The sequence below is a fragment of the Macrobrachium rosenbergii genome, chromosome 39, assembly GCF_040412425.1.
Source record: "Macrobrachium rosenbergii isolate ZJJX-2024 chromosome 39, ASM4041242v1, whole genome shotgun sequence".
Lineage (NCBI taxonomy): Eukaryota > Metazoa > Arthropoda > Malacostraca > Decapoda > Palaemonidae > Macrobrachium > Macrobrachium rosenbergii.
Genome location: NC_089779.1, coordinates 16,247,625 through 16,267,088, shown reverse-complemented (window position 1 = coordinate 16,267,088; position 19,464 = coordinate 16,247,625). Strand labels below are relative to the sequence as shown.

The window sequence follows — 19,464 nt, the reverse complement described above, 5'->3', positions numbered from 1 at the left end:
CACATTCCTGGTTCCTAAGAGCTCACTCCATAAACACAATTGCGAGCACACTACACTATTTACATGAGGTGCTAAGCTTTATTCCCTTGTTGTTTCCAATTTTAATCGTCTTTAGTTTTACTTTACTTATAGAATTTCAAAGTGCTTTATTCTTTCCAGCAACAATAACCTCGAAATTTTAAAGATGTTTTTAAACTAGATATTGAAAAATATTTCCACTTTACCTTTAACTCTCCCTCTTTTATTTTCTTTTTTCTTTTTAACTTAGGCAGAGCCATGCTATTAACTTTGACATCCATCGCTTTCCAGGTTAAGAACATTCTTAATTTTCAGGGCTAACCTTATATATTCCCGGTTTTCTGTTAGGGGGTTTCAGGTTCTCTAAAGTAGTGTTATAACCTCTTCTTTTTTGTACTACTAAGCTTTTTGCCTTTCTTTTTAATCCTCCTTCTAGGTCTGTTAATTCAGTGAGAGCAATTCTCTTCTATTTTATTTCTTCTTCCCAGTGTCATCCTTAGTCGGGATCGCTGTTTTAATGGCAGTTGCTTCAGGGATGGATCCCTTCCTGACTCCAACCCTCCCTACCATTCCGGGCTTGGAGCCTGCACCGAATTGGGTTGACTTTTTCCCCCATATAGTTAGGTTGCCATTCCCTTCTGTTCATTGAATTTGGTAAAGAGAATTTTTCCTTTTATAATTTCCTTACGTTCTTTACAAGGGTATTGTAGATCTTTCTGCTTGCTTCGTTCATCGCGTTATTCCTTTCACTGTGACAGAAAATTATCTAGATTTTTCTCCTGCTCCACACGGCCATATTTCCCTCCACTTTCTGCCCACTTATCTGCCTTAGTTTTTTTTACTTCCTCTTTCTTCATTTTTCTATGTCCTGTTTTGTCTGAATTCTGCTAACACTTTTCAATGAATAATTCTCCCTTTGTTTTTTTCAAACGGGTTTCTTGATACCATAACCCTCGTTCTCATTACAGACTTACTTACCTTCCAATTAGAGCGAATATTGCAACACAGCTAGGAAAGCTTAGCATTTTTTTGTGACATACTACTTTCCTTCTGTTGCAGCCTTTTATTGGTTATTGCTGGCATTGCTACTCCTCCTCAGTAAGTTTTTCAATGCTATTAGCTTTCTGTAATTTTCTGTTATTACTGAGCTCACTATAATTGCTAATTTTCCTTCCTTTCTAACATTTCCATCTTCTGTTTCCTGGACACATGGCTTTCATCACCTCATTATTTCTTGTTACTTTATACCTTCCTTTATTTTTATTCCTTGTCTCTCCCATTTCATCGTTAATGCTGTTCTTGTCTTTAATTATTTCCAGTGCATAATATCTACATATCTGTACTTTGTTATTACCAGTCCTGCCGTCTGTGAAAAACAGAGATCCCTTAAGTCAATTTGACTTTCAATTTTCATACAATATTGGAGAAAAAATGTCCAATTCTTTTATCTGCTCATAACATTAGCTTATCACAGTCAGCGTTATTTACAATCATAGAAATATTACGAAGTGTTCTACGTTCCTTAAAAATGCTCACTAAGTGAAAGCATTTAAATTTACACCAGATATCTTGGGAATAATTTTCCTGTAATTGTTAGGACATCATAAAAATAAACTTATTAACAGCATAAATATTTAATTATATTTTTTATAAAGTAACATAGCTCCAAATAAAAACTAATTTTAATCCTCCGAACCAATATGTGGTTCACACCATGGCATCAATAGTAGGCAATCAAGGTGCATTAACATAGTTGATCTTTTACAAAAATACATAAAAAAACAAACATATGACTGTCTAGGCTGCATACTGTTTCATTAACCGGTTAAATTCCTCCTCTTTAGCTACAATACTATCAACAAATTTATGGGTCTTGTGTTCATCACGGAGTTGGGCCAGGTATCGGCTAGCCACCTGCAAAGAAATAACAATTTGGTACAAACATATCAAAATCTCTATCATTTCTACAACAAAAAGTTAGGTATACCTTAGTTTTACCAGACCGCTGAGCTGATTAACAGCTCTCCTAGGGCTGGCCCGAAGGATTAGACTTATTTTGCATGGCTAACAACCAATTGGTTACCTAGCAACGGGGTCTACAGCTTATTGTGGAATCCGAACCACATTATAGCGAGAAATAAATTTCTATCACCAGAAATAAATTCCTCTAATTCTTCATTAGCCGGCCGGAGACTCGAATTTCTACAACAAATTTTCCCTTTATGGATTTAGGTGTAAAATAATGCTCCATATCAAATCCTTTCATGCAGGCTTTAATAGAAATTTATGTGAAAAAAGAGTATAAATCTCATGTAATGGAGACCCACAAAAATAAAAGGGAGATATGGCCTGAAAATTATTAAGACCAAATATGATGGTATAGCTTTGGAACTCATCAGGATCTAGACCAAATTATTTTTATTTTAAACAAATGAACTTAACCATATTGATGGTGATATTCAAATCATAACTGCCATACATAGTTTTTGACAGAGCCCCTGAAATAATGCATAAGGACTTATTTGTCTGCATGATCAAAATTATATTAACACTAACAATGACATTTTTTGAAACCCTTAAGAACCATAGTTACCTCTTGCGGTTTTGCAGTGTGGTGTGCCAGAACCATAAGATTAATCAGTGTGTCTGGGTTGTTGGGGTCCTTATCCAGGGCTTCCTGAAGAGCTCCTTCTGCTTCCTCATACTTTCCTTGTCCAAGGAAACAGGCTGCTTGCCCATTAAGTAAGACAGCTGTACTGCTATTCTTATCAATCAATTCTTGGAATATGTAGTAAGCGTCTTGAAGTTTCTCACCGCCCTGTTTTATCAATAATAATCTTATTAACTCGCCAAACTGGTTTTATCATTATTTTTAACATTTTATGGATCACCAACAAAGAATGGCTGGAATCACCAAGAGCCTCATATGGAATCATCAGGTATACAATGCTCCTTGAATAGCACACTGAACTTAGTGCAGTACCAAAGGTTCTTTGCAATGACACCTTCTGACCCACCTGTACTGCTTTCTCTTTTTTACTTTTCATTCACCTCTCTAATCAACTCACAACTATTTGTCCAACTTTTGTAGTTGTACCCTGCTCCAATTTTATATCTGATTTAATAACTCAGTCAAGACTTAACATAAAGGGTTATTGAGGAGTCAAGAATCTTGAATTCCTTTGAAAGGGCAACAGAAAACAGACTTCATCACTAAGAAAAATATTTACTGTACTGAGGAGTCGAGAATCTTGAATTCCTTTCACAGAGCAACAGGAGTCAAGAATCTTAATTCCTTTGACAGAGCAACGGAACACATACTTCATCACTAAGAAAACTATTTGCTGTACTGCGGAGTCAAGAATCTTGAATTCCTTTGACAGAGCAACAGAAAACAGATTTCATCACTAAGAAAACTACGGTATTTATTGGGGAGTCAAGAATCTTGAATTCCTTTGAAAGGGCAACGGAAAACAGACTTCATCACTAAGAAAAATATAAAATTCAAAGCCAACCAGGTGTAACTGCAAAATTTTCAACCAAACATAAATTACTTGTCAATAAAATTACTTACCGTAGCAATATGAATCCATGCTTGTGCCATTTGTGTGAGGGTTGCATCATCATCCTTTTCTTGCAAAGTCTTTAATTCTTTCCGAGCAGCATCCACTCGCTCCATCAACAGGTATGTTTGAACCATGAGGGCACGGCTGTAGGTTAGTGTAAGGGTGTCATCGAATAAAATAAGATAGCCTACATCACATACACAGAACACAGCAGAGTTACTGCAGACAAGCTATAGCATAAAACATTTGTAAACTGAAATGTTCCTATCTGTTAAATAGTGCTTTAAACAGTGAGTATCACAGTACAGGTATTTCTTTTAACATTAGGTTCTACCTGTGTGTTCTTTTCTTTTATTAACCCTGGGTTAGATAAAATCATCAATTTGCCTGCTCGTCATTAACTTGACTTTCTATTTCCTCAGTATGTTATGTAAGGTGGCCAAATTCTTGCCACATTTTCTGTCCTTTACTGACAACCTAGTGTCTTTTCTGTTTAACAAAAAAAAATATATATATATATCATCGTAGCTGTAGAAAATACTCACCATTCAAGAGCATCTGACTGATTCAGTACTCTAAGTGCTGCCTCATAATTATCTTCATGGGAATAAATTGTGGCTGCTACAACAAGTAATGCAATGTTTGTTAAATCTACACTTTTGCTTAACTGTGCTTCCAATTCATTTACCACACTTGACCTGCAAAAATAAGTACATGGTATAAATTTCATGTGCAATAGAGGTAAGGGGTTATTGTGCAACTTCAGAAGATTAAAAATACCTTCAGACTTTACTTATAACCAGACAAGTTACCTATATACTGTACATTATGTGATAACTGACAGCTGTATAGAGTGTACATAATATAGGGTGTAACAATTTAACATATAGCATTGTACAAGTAACTTGCCAATCTTACCTCCCACTTGTAGACTGGAAATACTGAGCAAGCAGCTTCAAGGCTTGCAATGGGGGTGGTGCTGAAGCTTTAATCTCACTCTGAACAACTCCATACTTGCGCTGACCAATAAGTGCCCTGTACAGGAATACATCTCGCTCCAAACGCAATTCTGGAGTACTTGGCTGTTAAGAGATATCAAAAGCATTATTAATGTCCACAACAGAAAATGATCAAAATCTTCAAAGTTTTTCTAGCAAAAATTTTACAACTAATATCACGCACTAGGGTAAGGACCTTGGGTAAAACTGAAGACTAATACCACGGCCTGGTTCCTGCCACTTGCTGACTGGCATATTTACCGCCTTTGGCCTGTGTTATTAATGTTCATGTCTTCAGTCTGTTTATGATAAGTACCGTCTTTTGATTATGATTTTACGTTCCTCCCCTTGTACCTTGGACCCTGTACCTTGGGTTTGGTTAAGTGTGGTTGGCTAGGTCAGTTGCTAACAAAACAAGCGTCATAAAAGTTCAAAGAACATACTAAAACACAAGAAAATTATATTTTCATGTCCAAATTACAGTAATACTTTAAAGCAAAGGGTCGAGTGTGGAACGATGGGAACAGGTTCCTCAGAAAAAAAAAACCTAACTACCCTAGAATGTCATGTCCTGACCTAACCAGACCTTACCTTCCTAGCGTGACCTAGGGCGCCATACCCTGACCTGGCTGGGGGGGGTGGCTTCACTCCCCTAGATCCCCTAAGTAACACTAAAGATTGGAGACAATGGACTAAATTTCCATTCGGAGGCCCTGCAAACTAACCCCAGACCTTACCCTCCTAACCTCACTCAGGACGCCATGCCCTGACCTGGCCGGGAGGGGGTGGGTCGGGGCTTGTCCTCTTTACCCCCCCTTGGACCCCCAAAAGGAACAATAAACATCGGAAATGGCGGATCCCGTCGTTCTGCAAACTACCCAAAGCAAAATCTGACCTAACACCCACTTAGGGTAATGTCCCTAAGGTAGCCATGGGATACCTTTGGGTCAGCTCGGGGCACCGTAAGGTAAAACAACTTGCAGCACTTGCAACTTACCTGTAACTTTTGGGCTTCATTAATGCAGTGTTGGTAATTTCCAATGAAGAAAGAGTTTTTGACCTCAAACAGCTCGTCTACTTCTTGGCTGGCCATGTTGTATTAATTACCGGAGAAGATCAGACAGTTTGTTTTGTGTTGTCAGTGTTTTACGTCAGCTGTCCAGTGCTGACAACATGACGAATGCTTAAATAATGATTTAAATACAAATTTCTGATTTTTTAAAATAAACACAAAGTACATTGTTAATTGTTTTTAATTATATGATGTTAATTACATGGAATACATCAGTCAAATTTAAAAGTATACCATTTAAATATTACTTCGAGTCGTCATTGTTGGCATTCTTGATCTTTGACGTGTATGTTATATACATTACATGCTTTTCCAATTACAACATCCAAATGTCTATATTAATGAATCGAGAAAATAATTAATAATAAAATTTAATTGTATTATCGTATCTTGCTCTATAAAAGTATGAATTTATTTTTAGCAATCGCAAGGGACAGCTGTAGTAAGGCGCTAAACTTGAAAACGATCGCGGCCATTCGCCATCATTCAATAGTAATCATAATTTCACCGTCGTTTATGGAGACGTCGAGGAAGAGAGACCCGAACGATGATTTGAGTCGACTATTCATTAATCCAAGAATTAAAGATGGCCTGCGAAGGGGTAGACGTGAATGGTTAAACTTAACTTTTAGATTGATAAGTAACTTATTTTTATTTTGACCCAGAAGGTCGTCCATATAGGTGGTTTACTTTAGGAATATTGACGTAATTTTCCCAAGTATATGATTTTTAATAAATCACATCATAATTAGTCGGAAATAAGTTATTCAGTGGTCGCTCTCGTAAGGGGGTAGTGCTGTCAGCGCACCTGAAGCGGTGCACTGCAAGCGTTACTTATGGTTCTTTGCAGCGTTCTTCCGTAGGGCCCCTAGCTGCAGCCCCTTTCATTTCTTTTACTTTAACATTATTACTGTCAATTTATGTTTCACAGCTGAATGACCTCAAAGCCAACTGAATGGATGCTTCCTGACCTAACCTAACATAGGGTGACTAGGCCACAGGGGAGAAGTGAAAGTGGGAAAGCCAGTATCCTCCCAGGATTCTAACCTGACCTAGGGTGCCAGGTCCTGTCTGGCTGGGATAGAGCCTTTGTCCCCACTACGACCCCAGGTTATTCTAAGGAAGAGCTTTGCTCCGATATATTTTTTATCAATTAAATTTTTTGACGGAACAATGTAGAAGAGGATGTAGCCTATGTAGGCTAATGCAGTAAAGGTGCAATTATCGAACTATTTAGGTGTAATGAGAAATTTACCATCTTTTTTATATATATTTACTTTAATCTCTTAGAGCTGGTACTATAAACAGTGTGTCCCATTGATCTTCTGCCATGTTTAATATGAGCCCCTTGGGGATGAACATAAAAACGCAAAAGACGATAAATTTCTCATTACTGTATTGCAGTATACTTATCAGATTATCTCACGTGTACTTCATTGTATACATCCTTTTCTGTGTTATTCAGTAAAAAAATTCAATAAACAATGTCTCCGTGCAGAACTCTTCCTCAAAATTACCGCAACTTAGCTTGACCTAAGCTGGAGTGCCGTAGATCACAGAGGGATTCATGACATTTAAAACTAGTCTAAGTTTAGGAGACAGAAGTAACCTTGGAAACCAGGTTCTATCTGGCTGTGGACTTCTGGTTATTTACACATTTTATATTCCTTACCTTGAGTTTGGGAGATAGAAGTTCTGTGAGGTCACCTGTACCTGTTCGTTCTGAGTTATTGATCTCGTAACTTCTGACAAGCTAGCATTTGATGGTCATTCGGAATTCACTCTATGTCATGATTTAGGCTATTAAACTCAAAGTTAGATTTTGTTAAATTGAACTGATGGGATTTGTGATAAAATCTGCTTAAGGACATGCGCTAAAGTTTCAAGTAAGCTAAATCTATTGTATACAAGTAAATTAATCTTACCATCAAAGGTAGCATATTTCCTTTGTAGAATGAATACTAATGAAGATCATTGTTTGTTCTCACAGAATTTAATGAGGAGTATTATATTAAAGGGAAACAGTAAAATGTTTGTATTTTGCAACTGGTGGCATGAATAATTTACCTGCATGTGAGAAAATTAAGCATAAGGTAATCTAGCACACACTCAGGTTGGACTCCCTATGCTTCCTTGTATAATGTGGTTTTCCACACTAATTCAAATCAAATTGAGATATGGAATAAGTCAGAGGTGTGCTACAGTGTTTGGTAAATACATCTCTCTCTTTGTACTAACATGTCTTTCACATGCCATAATGAGAGAAAAATTCAAAATGATAATGACTGAAGTATTGTTGCTGAATTTAGTTGTGAAAAGAAATTGACATATAAAATATATTTCATTTTTAGAGAGTGGCTGTCTTCATTTCAGTTGTAATAGCACTGTACTACCGAAATAATACCTAACCTAATCTAAGGCACAATGCCTTACTGTGTGGGGTTTGCCATCATGGATTTCTCTTGAATCATTTTGTTTAGACTTGTGTAAGGATACCTAACTTCCAGTGATTTAGCTTTATATGGAATTTTGTCTTACTAGCCTAAGCTTACATTTCAGCCTAGCTTATGGAGAGTTAGCATAGAACCTTGCATGTAATCAGCCAAACTTATACTGTAACTTAACTAGAAATAGTCTAGAACAGACCTGCTCCTCAAATCATCATACGTACAGTTAACTGAAAGGCTATGTAGGTTTAAACCCGACCAGAAATATCGTAGAATAGGTCTGTTTCTCAAATCACCAAACTTATGATGTACCCCGTTGTCTGGAGCTTTTGTTGCGAGGGTTATAAAACTGAGTCAGGGCTGACAAAAGGTTCTTTTTTCAATTTATTTGTGTCTATAAAATATGGTAGATTGAAAATATAAGGGAGATCAAGTACAGTAAGTGTTCTTGAAACTCTGGACTATGCCTTAGCATTTACATAGTGGTCTTGCAGCAGGTGGAATTTCTAACTAGGAGGAATAATTGGTCACCCTTTTCTTAAGCCAGTTCTAATTTTTTCTTTCAAGGTTCGTTTGGGCAGGACAATTAGAGAGTAGACAGTGCCTGAGGATGATGCCTCCACCCCCGTAGGGGGTTAGTGCCATCAGTGCACCTCATGTGGTGCACTGTAGGCATTACTTAAGGTTCTTTGCAGTGTGCCTTTAGCCCCTAGCAGCAGCCCCCTTTCGTTCCTTTTACTGTAAATCCTTTCATATTCACTTTTTTCCATCATACTTTCCACCCTCTCCTAATGATTGATTCATAGAGCAATTGCGAGGTTTTTCAAACCTTTTACTGCCAATTTCCATTTCAGCGTTGAATGACCTTATAGGTCCCAGTGCTTGGCCTTTAGCCAAAATTCTAAATTCAATTCAATTCGATAATGCCACCACAAAGTATATTCTAACTTATTGTAGCTTTCTACTTGTAAACTTTAAATCTGATTTATTTGCTTTCACATATTGATCCTTATGATTCTAGTGTTTAATTTTTATCTTATTTTATTATTGTGCTTTTCTTTGGTTTTCATAGTTTTTACTCTGGAAGCTTAGTAATTAGGATGACGTATTTTCTAAGAAATATCTTTGTTTTAAACTATGTGATAATAATGTGGTTTCCTAAAGTTCATATTCTTTAGTCATTTTTTTTCCAACACATCTGGATGGGTTTTACATTTTATCATGATTGGGATAAGTGTCAATCATAAGGGTAATTTTGAATTTTGAGTTTACACTCTTTACAGCTACAATGTGGTAAGCCTACAACAGTCAAATTCAAGTAATAATTCAAAAAAATTGTCCAATATGTAAAGAAATGAAAGCAGTCTGAAAAAACCTGATTTTTTTTTTTAATTAACCAAAAATTACCTTTGTTTTCCCTGTCTTCCACAGCCATGCCTTCGAAAAATATCTTTCAATTTTCAGAGTCCAAGTTCTGCACTTTCCTTCCCCATTCCTACTTTCTTGATCTTCTCAGGCTTGGTCTAGATACGGCATTAGGCAGCCTGTTTCTTTGTCTTTGGTGTTGACCAAAGGAAGATGAAATTATGTGGAAGACAAGTTTTGATACAGAAATTTATGATAGTTTAATGATTCATTAAATATACATAACTAGTATGCTTGAATTGATTTCGGGAACCAATAACTTAAAGAAATTTATGTATATCTAGCAGTATGTTTATACTGTACAGTTTTGTTTTTACTCTGGAATTATATTTGTGTGGTAATTCAATGAACAATTCTAGAATTTAAATATATAATAGGTACCCATTTTAATGTTTTCCTTCAGTCAGAGTTAATGAATTTATTTTTCAGCTGGATTTTGTTCGGCACGTTCAATCTTTTCTACGTCTCATTTTGAGTTGCGGGAGAGAGCTGGATTAAGCAATGCTGACATTGAAAGCCTGATCAGTGCTTTGTCTCAAGTCATTCTTCCAGAATCAAGAACATGTAAGGCAAACTAGACACACACACATTCTTTCTGTCTGTCAATGAAATCTAGCAAAGATAGAATTATGTTTAGTTTTTAAGTTGATTAATTTGTTTAGCAGTATTGATTAAGCCAATTAGGATATTATACCTGTCAGATATTTAGCTACATGATGTGTGCTGTAGTACGTAGTTTATATTTTTCTTAGTTATGCCATTGTTAAATAGTTTATTTTTTATTGATAATGTGGCAGTTTTTGTCAGACCTGTTCTGTGATAGATGACTTTCATTTTGCTTAAACTGCCAGTTTTTCATATACAGTGGAGTATTTTAATTTGGTTGTCATATTTGCATACTTGCAGTAACTTAAGAAGCATTTCTGCTTAAATTTGACTACAACATCATGTTGTCAGAAGTGTGTCAATCTTTAATGAAATTTGCTCTTTTTCATTTTTAGAGGTGGAACACCGTTTTGGTCGTGCCTATTTATCCCCCTTTTATCTTTTATACAGTATACTGTAACTCACGACTAGGAGGATGTATTCTCTACAAACAGTCCTTTACTGTACTTGGTTTTTATCCCTTAGAACCAGTTACTTTCAGTTGGAAATACAGTAAACCCCCAGTATTTGCGTTCTCATGATTCGCGGACTCACGCATTTGCGGGTTTCTCTGTGGAACATATCTAGCCATTATTCGCGGAAAATTCGCCCGTTCGCGGTATTTTTCACTGAGAAATATTCACTAATTACTGTATTTTCATATAATTTTCATGAATAAATGCACTTTTTGTGATAAAACTATTAAAATACTCAGGTATATGCATTTTCACAGGGTTTTTCTGTTTAAACTATCAAAATGGGCAGTCCTAAGTGTTTTTAGGGGGGTTTTAAGTATTCACAGATTTTAGCTGTTTGCGGGGAGGTGTGGGACGCATCCCCCACGAATACGGGGGTTCACTGTATGTTTACTGTTTTAGGTTGGGAAGTACTTCAGGAGGAGGATGGCAGCACCTTAACTATTCCAACGGGGTGCCCTCAACTGGACAGAAGCCTTGAAGGTGGCATTCCAGTAAAAGGGATCACTGAAATATATGGAGAAAGTGGAAGTGGTAAAACCCAGTTAGCACTGCAGCTTGCACTTAATGCTCAACTCCCAAAAAGTCTCGGAGGATTTGGGAAAGGTACAGTAAATACATTATGGATCTATGTCCACAATTTTTTCAGTTATGGATAACTTTTCATACTTTGGTTGGTAAAAGTGATGTTTATGAATTCATTTTTCATTTTGTTTTTAATACAAAATACAGATTGCTCGGTTCATCACAAATCATCTCCCTCTCTTTCTGTCATCTTCGAATTTCATTCTCAACCTGTGTGATGCCATTATACAGCAATGTGAAACTGTATTGCATCTGAATGGTGGAAAAAATCTTGTTTCATTTGAAATCTTCCATGTCTAATATTATCCCTATTTCTTTACTGCATAGTCCACCTTCCTTTGCAAAAAAATATTTTTGAGAATTAGGAAATTGAACCTTTTATATATTCTAGTTTCAGGACAGTATGCAAATAGTAATGCACCTTGAAGGGTCATATTATGGGCTTATCCATCCCCTCTGTGTTCCTTCATCTTTATGAGGGAGTATTATCATTGGAGTATTATTTCTTATCAAGGCAAGTTCTTGCCCACTGGGAGGACTTCCACTGCATGTTATGCTGTAGAAGACAACCCCAACCATGCAAGTCCTATTTCTTTGAGGACAAACAGGGCTATGCTGTCAAAAAAAAAGGCATATTTAAAGCAATAGTTTTTAGTTTGAACATTACATTTCTTGATGCATACAACTTGAACCCATGACTGCCACACTTAAGACCTTATATGTGCATTCTTGTGCAAGATGCATGGGTACCATTAGTTGCATGTGCTGTTCAGTCACCCTCTAGAAAGAACCACATCCCTCAACAGCAACATAAACCATGGTAGATAAAGGATGGAACTGCTTTCTCATCTGCCTGCCTTGAGAGATTAAGATTCTAATGCCCCCATAACAGTGCTTACAGTTGTGCCTCTTCTTTTTGGGAGTGGTCCCTTAGTGTTTGACTAAATAGTCTTCCACAAGGCAGTACAGCTGCACCATGGCAAGGGCAACGGATTGGAATATTGGAAAATTGTTGCTTAGGATGGTTGTCAATGTTATCCTTTGAATTTTTAGTGTTTTATTATTGAAGAAAGAATCGAGAGCAGTGAGCCAGCTGTGGGTCTTAACCTTGCAAGTCTGGTATCTTTTTGACTGGAAATTATTCTTCTTAGAAATTAATGATTGTTTTACAGAAAACTTGAATAATTTTAAAAAAGGGGGATTTATCCTTAATACTAAGCTTAAGGTTTCTTTCTTTTTTTTTTTTTAGCCCTTTCGCCCTTAGTAGAAAGTGAAAGTCATATGGGAGTACATTGTTGTAATTGCACTATTTTAGAAATATATAACAAGTAAGGATTGTTTACATTTTATGAATCGTTTGAGTTACATATGAAATGTAATGATCATATTGCTGTGGATAGTTTTAAAACTATTGCTTTTAAGATTTTTCCAAAATTATTGTATCTTTTACTCTTAAAGAAATCTTACAACCATGAGATTCAATGTTTGTTGTAGGTTCGGGTACCTGAAATACATATTTTTTTCTTTGGTTACTTTTATGTAGGAAGAATGCTTTTAATAAGATGTCACTTATAATTTCAGTGTTAACTTATCTTTTTTAGTACGTATTTCATTTTAGACTTAGTCCTTTATTTGCTCTGTATTTGCAGGCGTTGTCTACATCTGTACTGAATCACAATTTCCCATTAATCGTCTTCATCAGATGATTGACTTCATGCAGAAAAGATATCCTCAAGGTCCCAAGTCATACAAGGATTGCCTCTTTATACATCACATACCTGATTTAGTAAGTGGAGTAATATACAGTCATGTATAATCTGTCTTCAGATTTTACCTAGTGTGCACTTACTTGCGTGCGAGATTCACTTGTTTTCTTGCCTACCACACTCTTGCATCAATATAATTTTGATTGAGCCGTCCTTTTTTTTTATTATACAAAGCTTGTTTTATTGTCAATTTAAAGCTTAATGGTTGTATAGTGTTTTACTGACTATGTTCAAAGAGAAAAAAAGGGCAGTCCAAGACATGAATTGAAGTTAGTTGTTGACTAATTTCCATAGTTTCTCATAAAAAGTATGGACGTGGCCTTGCTCATAGGAGCACCTGAAATCGTTGGCAGTCAGATGATTTATACTATTAAGGCGTTTATTGCTTTGTCCCTTCAGCATCTACCCTTGTGAATGACCAGTAGACAATGGCTGAAGTCATTTACTTTAGTCTGATAGGGGCTGTGTGCTGCAAGGAACTGGTTATCATTTGTTGTATGTAAATGAAATCTCCATGGATTCTGTCAAATAAATGGGTAGGCAGTATTTGGAAATGTCCTCCAGTCCCAGGCATATGAGAGTGCCGAAAACATCTTGGTTTATAAATACTGTGGTATGGGTGAATTGAAAATAGGAAATTGGAATGTAAGAGCCCTGAATGGAATTGAAAAGATAGGAATAATGAAATTGAATTCAAGTGGTACAAACTGGGCATCTCAGCTGTTTGTGAATTATGGTGCAAAGACAACTTTTAAGGTAGTGCAATATGAATTTTATCGGGTGCTGTGCACCAACAGATGTTTCTGAATTTTCTATAGAACTGCAGAATGTTATGGATGACAACCAGAAAGAGACATGAATGCAAATGTTGCCAGGAACAGTGAAGCTATGGAGGATGTACAGTAATGGGCAAAGAAGGCATGGAGGAAACTGTAAATGACAGTGTGGCTCAATGTAGTGTATCTGTTTTTGTACAGCAAATAATATGGTGACTGGAGGTACTCTCTTTCAACAAAAGGACATCTATAAATACACTTAGATTTCTCTAGATGGCAGTCATAGACACCAAATAGATCACAAGGCCATTAATCAAGAGAAAAAGAACTGAGGAATATTAGGAGCTACAGAGGAGATGTCAGCAGTGATCACCAACTTCTTGTTGCCTCACTCGAGTTGCAATTAATCCCTCTCATTTTGGTTTTTTTGCAATATGTGTAAAAAATAAGCAGGCTTTTAATCTATTTTTTAGATGTTCTGTACAGGAGAATATGCAGTGCCTAGTTTTTGTAGGTCTTCATAATTGTTGCTGCTAGTTTCTTTGTTATTTATTTTGATTGTACTGCAGATGGTAATGGGATTGCAAAATTAAGAATCAATTTTGGCAAGCATTTGGAGCATTTGACACATGAGACTTTCACAGAAGTAAGCAGCCATCTGTTTAGGAAAATATCCACTAAATGCTCACTGATGGGAGGGGAAAGATAGAAAACAGGAATGCATCAAAGAATAAGTAAAACCAGGATCATAAAAACTAAGTGGGGATATTTTAGGACAGTGAAAGAGTCTTCCGTGATTGTAAGAAGAATCATGATATGTGAGTATACATGGGATAATAAGGGAAGGTGTTAAAAGCACAATACAGTTTACTAATATAATTGCTTTGTCATGTCTAATTTCAGGAAAATTTGTTGTATTGTATCCAGCACCAGCTGCCCACGTTGATGTCAAAACATGACATTGGAATGGTAATTTTAGATACTGTAGCTGCAGTGTTTAGATCTGATGAGGGGCCAGAGATTAATAGGCTCGTGATGTTTAAAAAGCTACGGCACAGGCTGCATGAACTTGGTTCGCTGAAGAAAACCCCTGTTATAGTTTTGAATCAGGTAATTTTTTACTTTTTACTGTATCAGCTGCATCATTTGTACTGTAAGTAGAAATTTCCTGGTATTGAAGTGCTAATATGAATAACCAGTCCATTACTTTACATGTGCCTTCTTGCTGGAGTAGACAGAGGCTAAACCCTCTGTACTTAGTTGGCAACAAAGCAGTATTTAGATGGCACTCATGACCAACTGTTAAGGTGGAATCTTTCATGCTATGCCAAAGAAAATTATGGTGTGTTTCAGTTATAATGTCCATCCCACTTCAGTTGATTTCATCACAATTTTTAGAGGCCAAGCAGTTCCTGCACGAGGGAGGCTTTTTTTTTCAGGATGCTGCAAGAAGAATATACTGTATAAACCACACAGATGGACTGAAGTAAAACTTTACCAGTCAGATGGGTCTTCTTCTCTAATGTGTACCATCAAAGGAACCTCTTTCTCCACTCTCTGCTACTACAGTAGTCCTAGACCATTTTCTTAAATCTCTAGGACATTTACTGATATTTGAAGTGATGGAACCTTTTAAAAGCGTCTGATTTCTGGCTAGAGCCCAGGCTTTGGTGCCGAACACTGCTATTTGGCCTCAGCATGACTTTGACGATCTCCATTAAGCTCCCAGGGCTTAAAAGCAGGCTTCTTTGGGTTGTACATCAGAGGGGTACTGCCTAAAGTATGCCATGCAAGCCTGCTGCTAATGGCACTAAAGATTCTTTGTAACACTCCTTCAGACCCCAGTTACATGTCTTTCTGCCATTTGCATTTCATCTGTGTTGTTTGGCATCTTCACTCATAACTGTCTAACATTTTAACCCTATCTTGCTCTATTTTAAATTTTTTTTTTACATTCCTGAAGATTTTCTTCAAATTCTTCCAGAGAAATGCATTTTTTTTTTTTGTACTGTTTGAAAAAAGGGATTTTGACAAAGGAAAAATCTATTTCTGGGGGAAGACCTGTGTCACCCAGTGAAATGGTTCCATTTAGCACATTTCTAGATATAAGAATTGCTACATATACCAGAGAAAAAGCTATCTAGAATGCCGGGGTTACCACCCCCGGAGCGACCACCTATAAACGGTGTCGATATACACTAGGGGTGAGCGTAAACTGTATCTTATCTGTTAATGCAAAAGAATGCTTTTTCTAACTACAGATTCCAGGTACTTCCTAAAGATGATAACCCATTGACTGGATACAAGTCATGTTTGGTAAAACCTTGTTAGAGGTTCCCTGAACTGTAATCTTTCCAATAAGTTAATTGGGTTTGGTGGTAACCAGGGAAGGAAATTCCATACCTGACAATGTGGCTCCCAGACGATTTTCCTAAGATAAGTAGCCTTCATTAGCATGGAGACACAGGCAATTAGGGATGACTCCGTTATTTTACATGAGTATGAAGTTAATACGTACAGGGTAATTGAAAACTTAATGTGTATGGTCGAAAAGATTTTTGTATCAGGAAATATCACATTTTCCATGATTTGTTGATGAATGGCAAATTGCAAAATATTTGAGATATTTCAGAACATTCTGTATGTGTATCTTATGTTGATCAAGTTATTTAGTAATTAGAATATTAAACTTCAGCTGACAGTACAGTACTACTTTTAATGAATTTATAAAAGAACACATATAATTTTAAAGTTTGAAAATAAATATTAGGAGGATAGAATATGGTAAAAAATTTAATGGTTATAATTGAAATCTTTACCTGCAGTTTCTAGTCTTATCTACTGTATAATCAAAATAGTCCTGCACCCAGTGTTAACCAAATTAGTTTCATACAGTATTTTGACAGGATACAGTAGGTAATCGTAATTATTTTATTTTAGGTTACAACCTCTTTTGGTAACAAGCAGATGTCACTGTATGGTTTAAACAGCCAAGTTATGCCTTCACTAGGCTTGTCGTGGGCCAACTTGGTGACAACACGGGTGATGCTTTCACGAACAGAGTCCTGTATCACATCGTATGTGCCAATTCCTGCCGACGAGGGCTCAAGATTCAGCAAAGATGTTGCTGGAGGAGGAAAAGATTTCAAGTCAGGGCAAAGCAGATTGGTTCAGTACCGAATTCGAACTTTGCATGTCATTTTTTGTCCTTGGTTAGCTCGGAAGTCTGTGGAATTCTTGGTGACACACAATGGTATAGAAGATGTTCCCTCAGGAAATTTCAGTGTGTAGTTCCTTTCATCCTGAGGAGACCCAAGATAAGCGAGGCACTTGAATTTAGCTTGAGCCATGTAAGGAGGAGAGAATGTTAATATATAAAAAGGTAATAAACTTTCCTTATTAGATGTACAAGATTTTTATATAGAATATGTAGGTATTTGAAGCCTGACGTTTACAAAACGGACAAGTGGTAAATGTCATTATGCAATAAATAAACTGAAAAGAGTAGTAGTCAAAATAAAAATAGAAATAAAAATAATTACATCACTGATGAAACAAGCAGACGATTCAACCCCTGTAAATGAATTGTAAAAAAGAGAAAAAAGTTTTGGATATCATGGTAATCAAGGGAAGGATAAACAGGGCTGTTTGAACCCTGAGAAGTTGCTCAAGAGAGTACAAGTGACATTAATAACATCATACTTTCACAGGCAGATTTCCCTAATGACTATATACACTTACAATCATAATTTATGAGAATGGAAAATGTAAAATTAAAAGAGAAAGATATAACTGCGTGTATCACTGACATTCCTAACATGTGCCCACCATATGAATGATAACTCTCAATCTCTCTGGCATTGAGGATTATTTTCAGACCACAAAGTTACTTGTCCTTATTCTTGACAAGCATGCATCTCTTAAAAGTGTCTCTTGCATGGTTGTAACAGAAGGTCCTAATATATCCAGGAAGAAGAACACTGCCTCGTCCATCAAACAACTTTAACTGTTTCCCTGGTCTTAATTCACTTCAGCAAAACTAAAGGAACAAAACATGTTTATCACTTTGCCATATGCACACAATTAATCCTATTCACTGGTGGTCAATAAATTAAACAATGTTTTTAAAAGTTTTAAATACAAAAATTTATTTTTAAATTCAAAATTTATAATTAGAATTCACAATCTGAAAAAATTTGCTATTACTTGAAAACAACACAAAAATTTAATTAATTCTTGAGGTAAATTATTATACAAAACTAAATCACACAAACTTTAATTTATCAAGAAATTAAATTAATCAAGCAAAATTTAAACTATCAAGAATTTCAAGATTTGAAAAGAAAATCTTAGAAAATGAAAATTAAATCAAGTATGCAATGTTAAATTGTTAAGAAATATTAAAAATGCTAAGTAAATAAATGGTAGATCATCACAAATATATAAAATGTGAAAAATTAAGAGATTGCAAACACAAGAACACACAAAAATACACAAGATTTATCAATAATAATTTCACTAAGGCAAAATTTCCCTAATGTACCTTATACCATGGCAATAATAAGTAAAATTCACTTTACCTTACACAAGCTTGTGAAAATCTTTGTAAAATCACTTGCAGCTGCTTTAGATTCATAAAACACACTTTTTATTTGGGCCCCGTTATGATTATACAGTTTTACTAAATTCAGATCTCAAAAGCTAAGATTAATACCAGTGACCACACTAACATTTTACGTTAATAATTACTCTCTTTTGAAGAAAGTGAGAGAGAGGGAACCAAACTGATTGGTCTCTAAAATCAGAATGAATAAAACTGAGGATTCCAGTATGAAATTAAGGAATCATATGACGTCATTAAGGCATTTTGGGAACAAGATACAAGGGAAAGCACTAGAGAAAGGAAGGTAATGTCACTTTCAGCAAAACTTTTTGAACACAGTCGGGACAATACATGATCAGAGCAATGCAATCTTAAACATGATGCAATTGCCATGTGCTTCAGCGCAACACTTGTTCATATTTCTCAAAAGGTACACGTCTTATACCAGAAAATCGTATGGAGTACATGTACAATTGCGAAATCACTCGTCTTCTTCTCGTATTGAATAAAGCTTTTACAGAAATCTTTATACGATCAAACAGATTGCAACTGGCTAATTATGACTGGCATGTTTTAAAAACAAAATGAAAAACCAGAGTTGGTTTCCAGAACAGATCAGCAATTGTTATTCCGGCCTGTCATCGCATAACCCAAAACAAAGCGCTCTCTTATCTGAACTGATGACAGGTGACACATCTGGTCTAAAAGTCGAATTTCTCTCTCCTGCTACTACTCTATTATCAAGAAAGATATTAATTCTAAATTACGCTGTTAAGTTATCTGAATCACTAACTCTTTTGAGATCTGACACTACACTACATACAATATCTCAACAATTATTACCGTTACACATAACACATGATAAATAGAAGAGTATAAATATATCAAAAGTATGGGATGATATACATATTACAAGGCAACATCATGAAAAAAAAAATTATTATATATATATATATATATATATATATATATATATATATATATATATATATATATATATATATATATATATATATATATATATATATATATATATATATATATATATATATATGAGTGTGGGTGAATCCAAAATGAGAGCCTAGCG

General features: G+C 35.8%; 2 protein-coding genes across 5 annotated transcripts; one reads left to right on the top strand and one right to left on the bottom strand.

Annotated features, from left to right (window-relative positions):
* Nucleotides 1–1,633: 1,633 nt before the first annotated feature.
* Nucleotides 1,634–5,888, bottom strand: epsilonCOP (coatomer subunit epsilon). The gene is made up of 6 exons (XM_067082647.1): nt 5,580–5,888; nt 4,503–4,666; nt 4,130–4,282; nt 3,593–3,728; nt 2,612–2,836; nt 1,634–1,932 (listed from the first exon to the last, which is right to left on the bottom strand). Exons 1-6 carry the CDS (start codon nt 5,673–5,675, stop codon nt 1,816–1,818), a joined length of 891 nt encoding a protein of 296 aa, XP_066938748.1. The 5' UTR covers nt 5,676–5,888; the 3' UTR covers nt 1,634–1,815.
* A 28-nt stretch (nt 5,889–5,916) lies between these two features.
* LOC136825781 (DNA repair protein XRCC3-like) lies at nt 5,917–17,566 on the top strand. Of its 4 annotated transcripts, none has more exons than XM_067082643.1 (6): nt 5,917–6,255; nt 9,956–10,090; nt 11,050–11,253; nt 12,882–13,018; nt 14,678–14,884; nt 16,715–17,566. In XM_067082643.1, exons 1-6 carry the CDS (start codon nt 6,060–6,062, stop codon nt 17,063–17,065), a joined length of 1,230 nt encoding a protein of 409 aa, XP_066938744.1. In that variant the 5' UTR covers nt 5,917–6,059; the 3' UTR covers nt 17,066–17,566. The 4 variants fall into 4 exon arrangements, with proteins under 4 accessions (XP_066938744.1, XP_066938746.1, XP_066938743.1 ...); XM_067082645.1 differs by having other exon boundaries at nt 6,091–6,261; nt 11,050–11,181; XM_067082642.1 differs by having other exon boundaries at nt 6,091–6,261.
* Nucleotides 17,567–19,464: the final 1,898 nt, after the last annotated feature.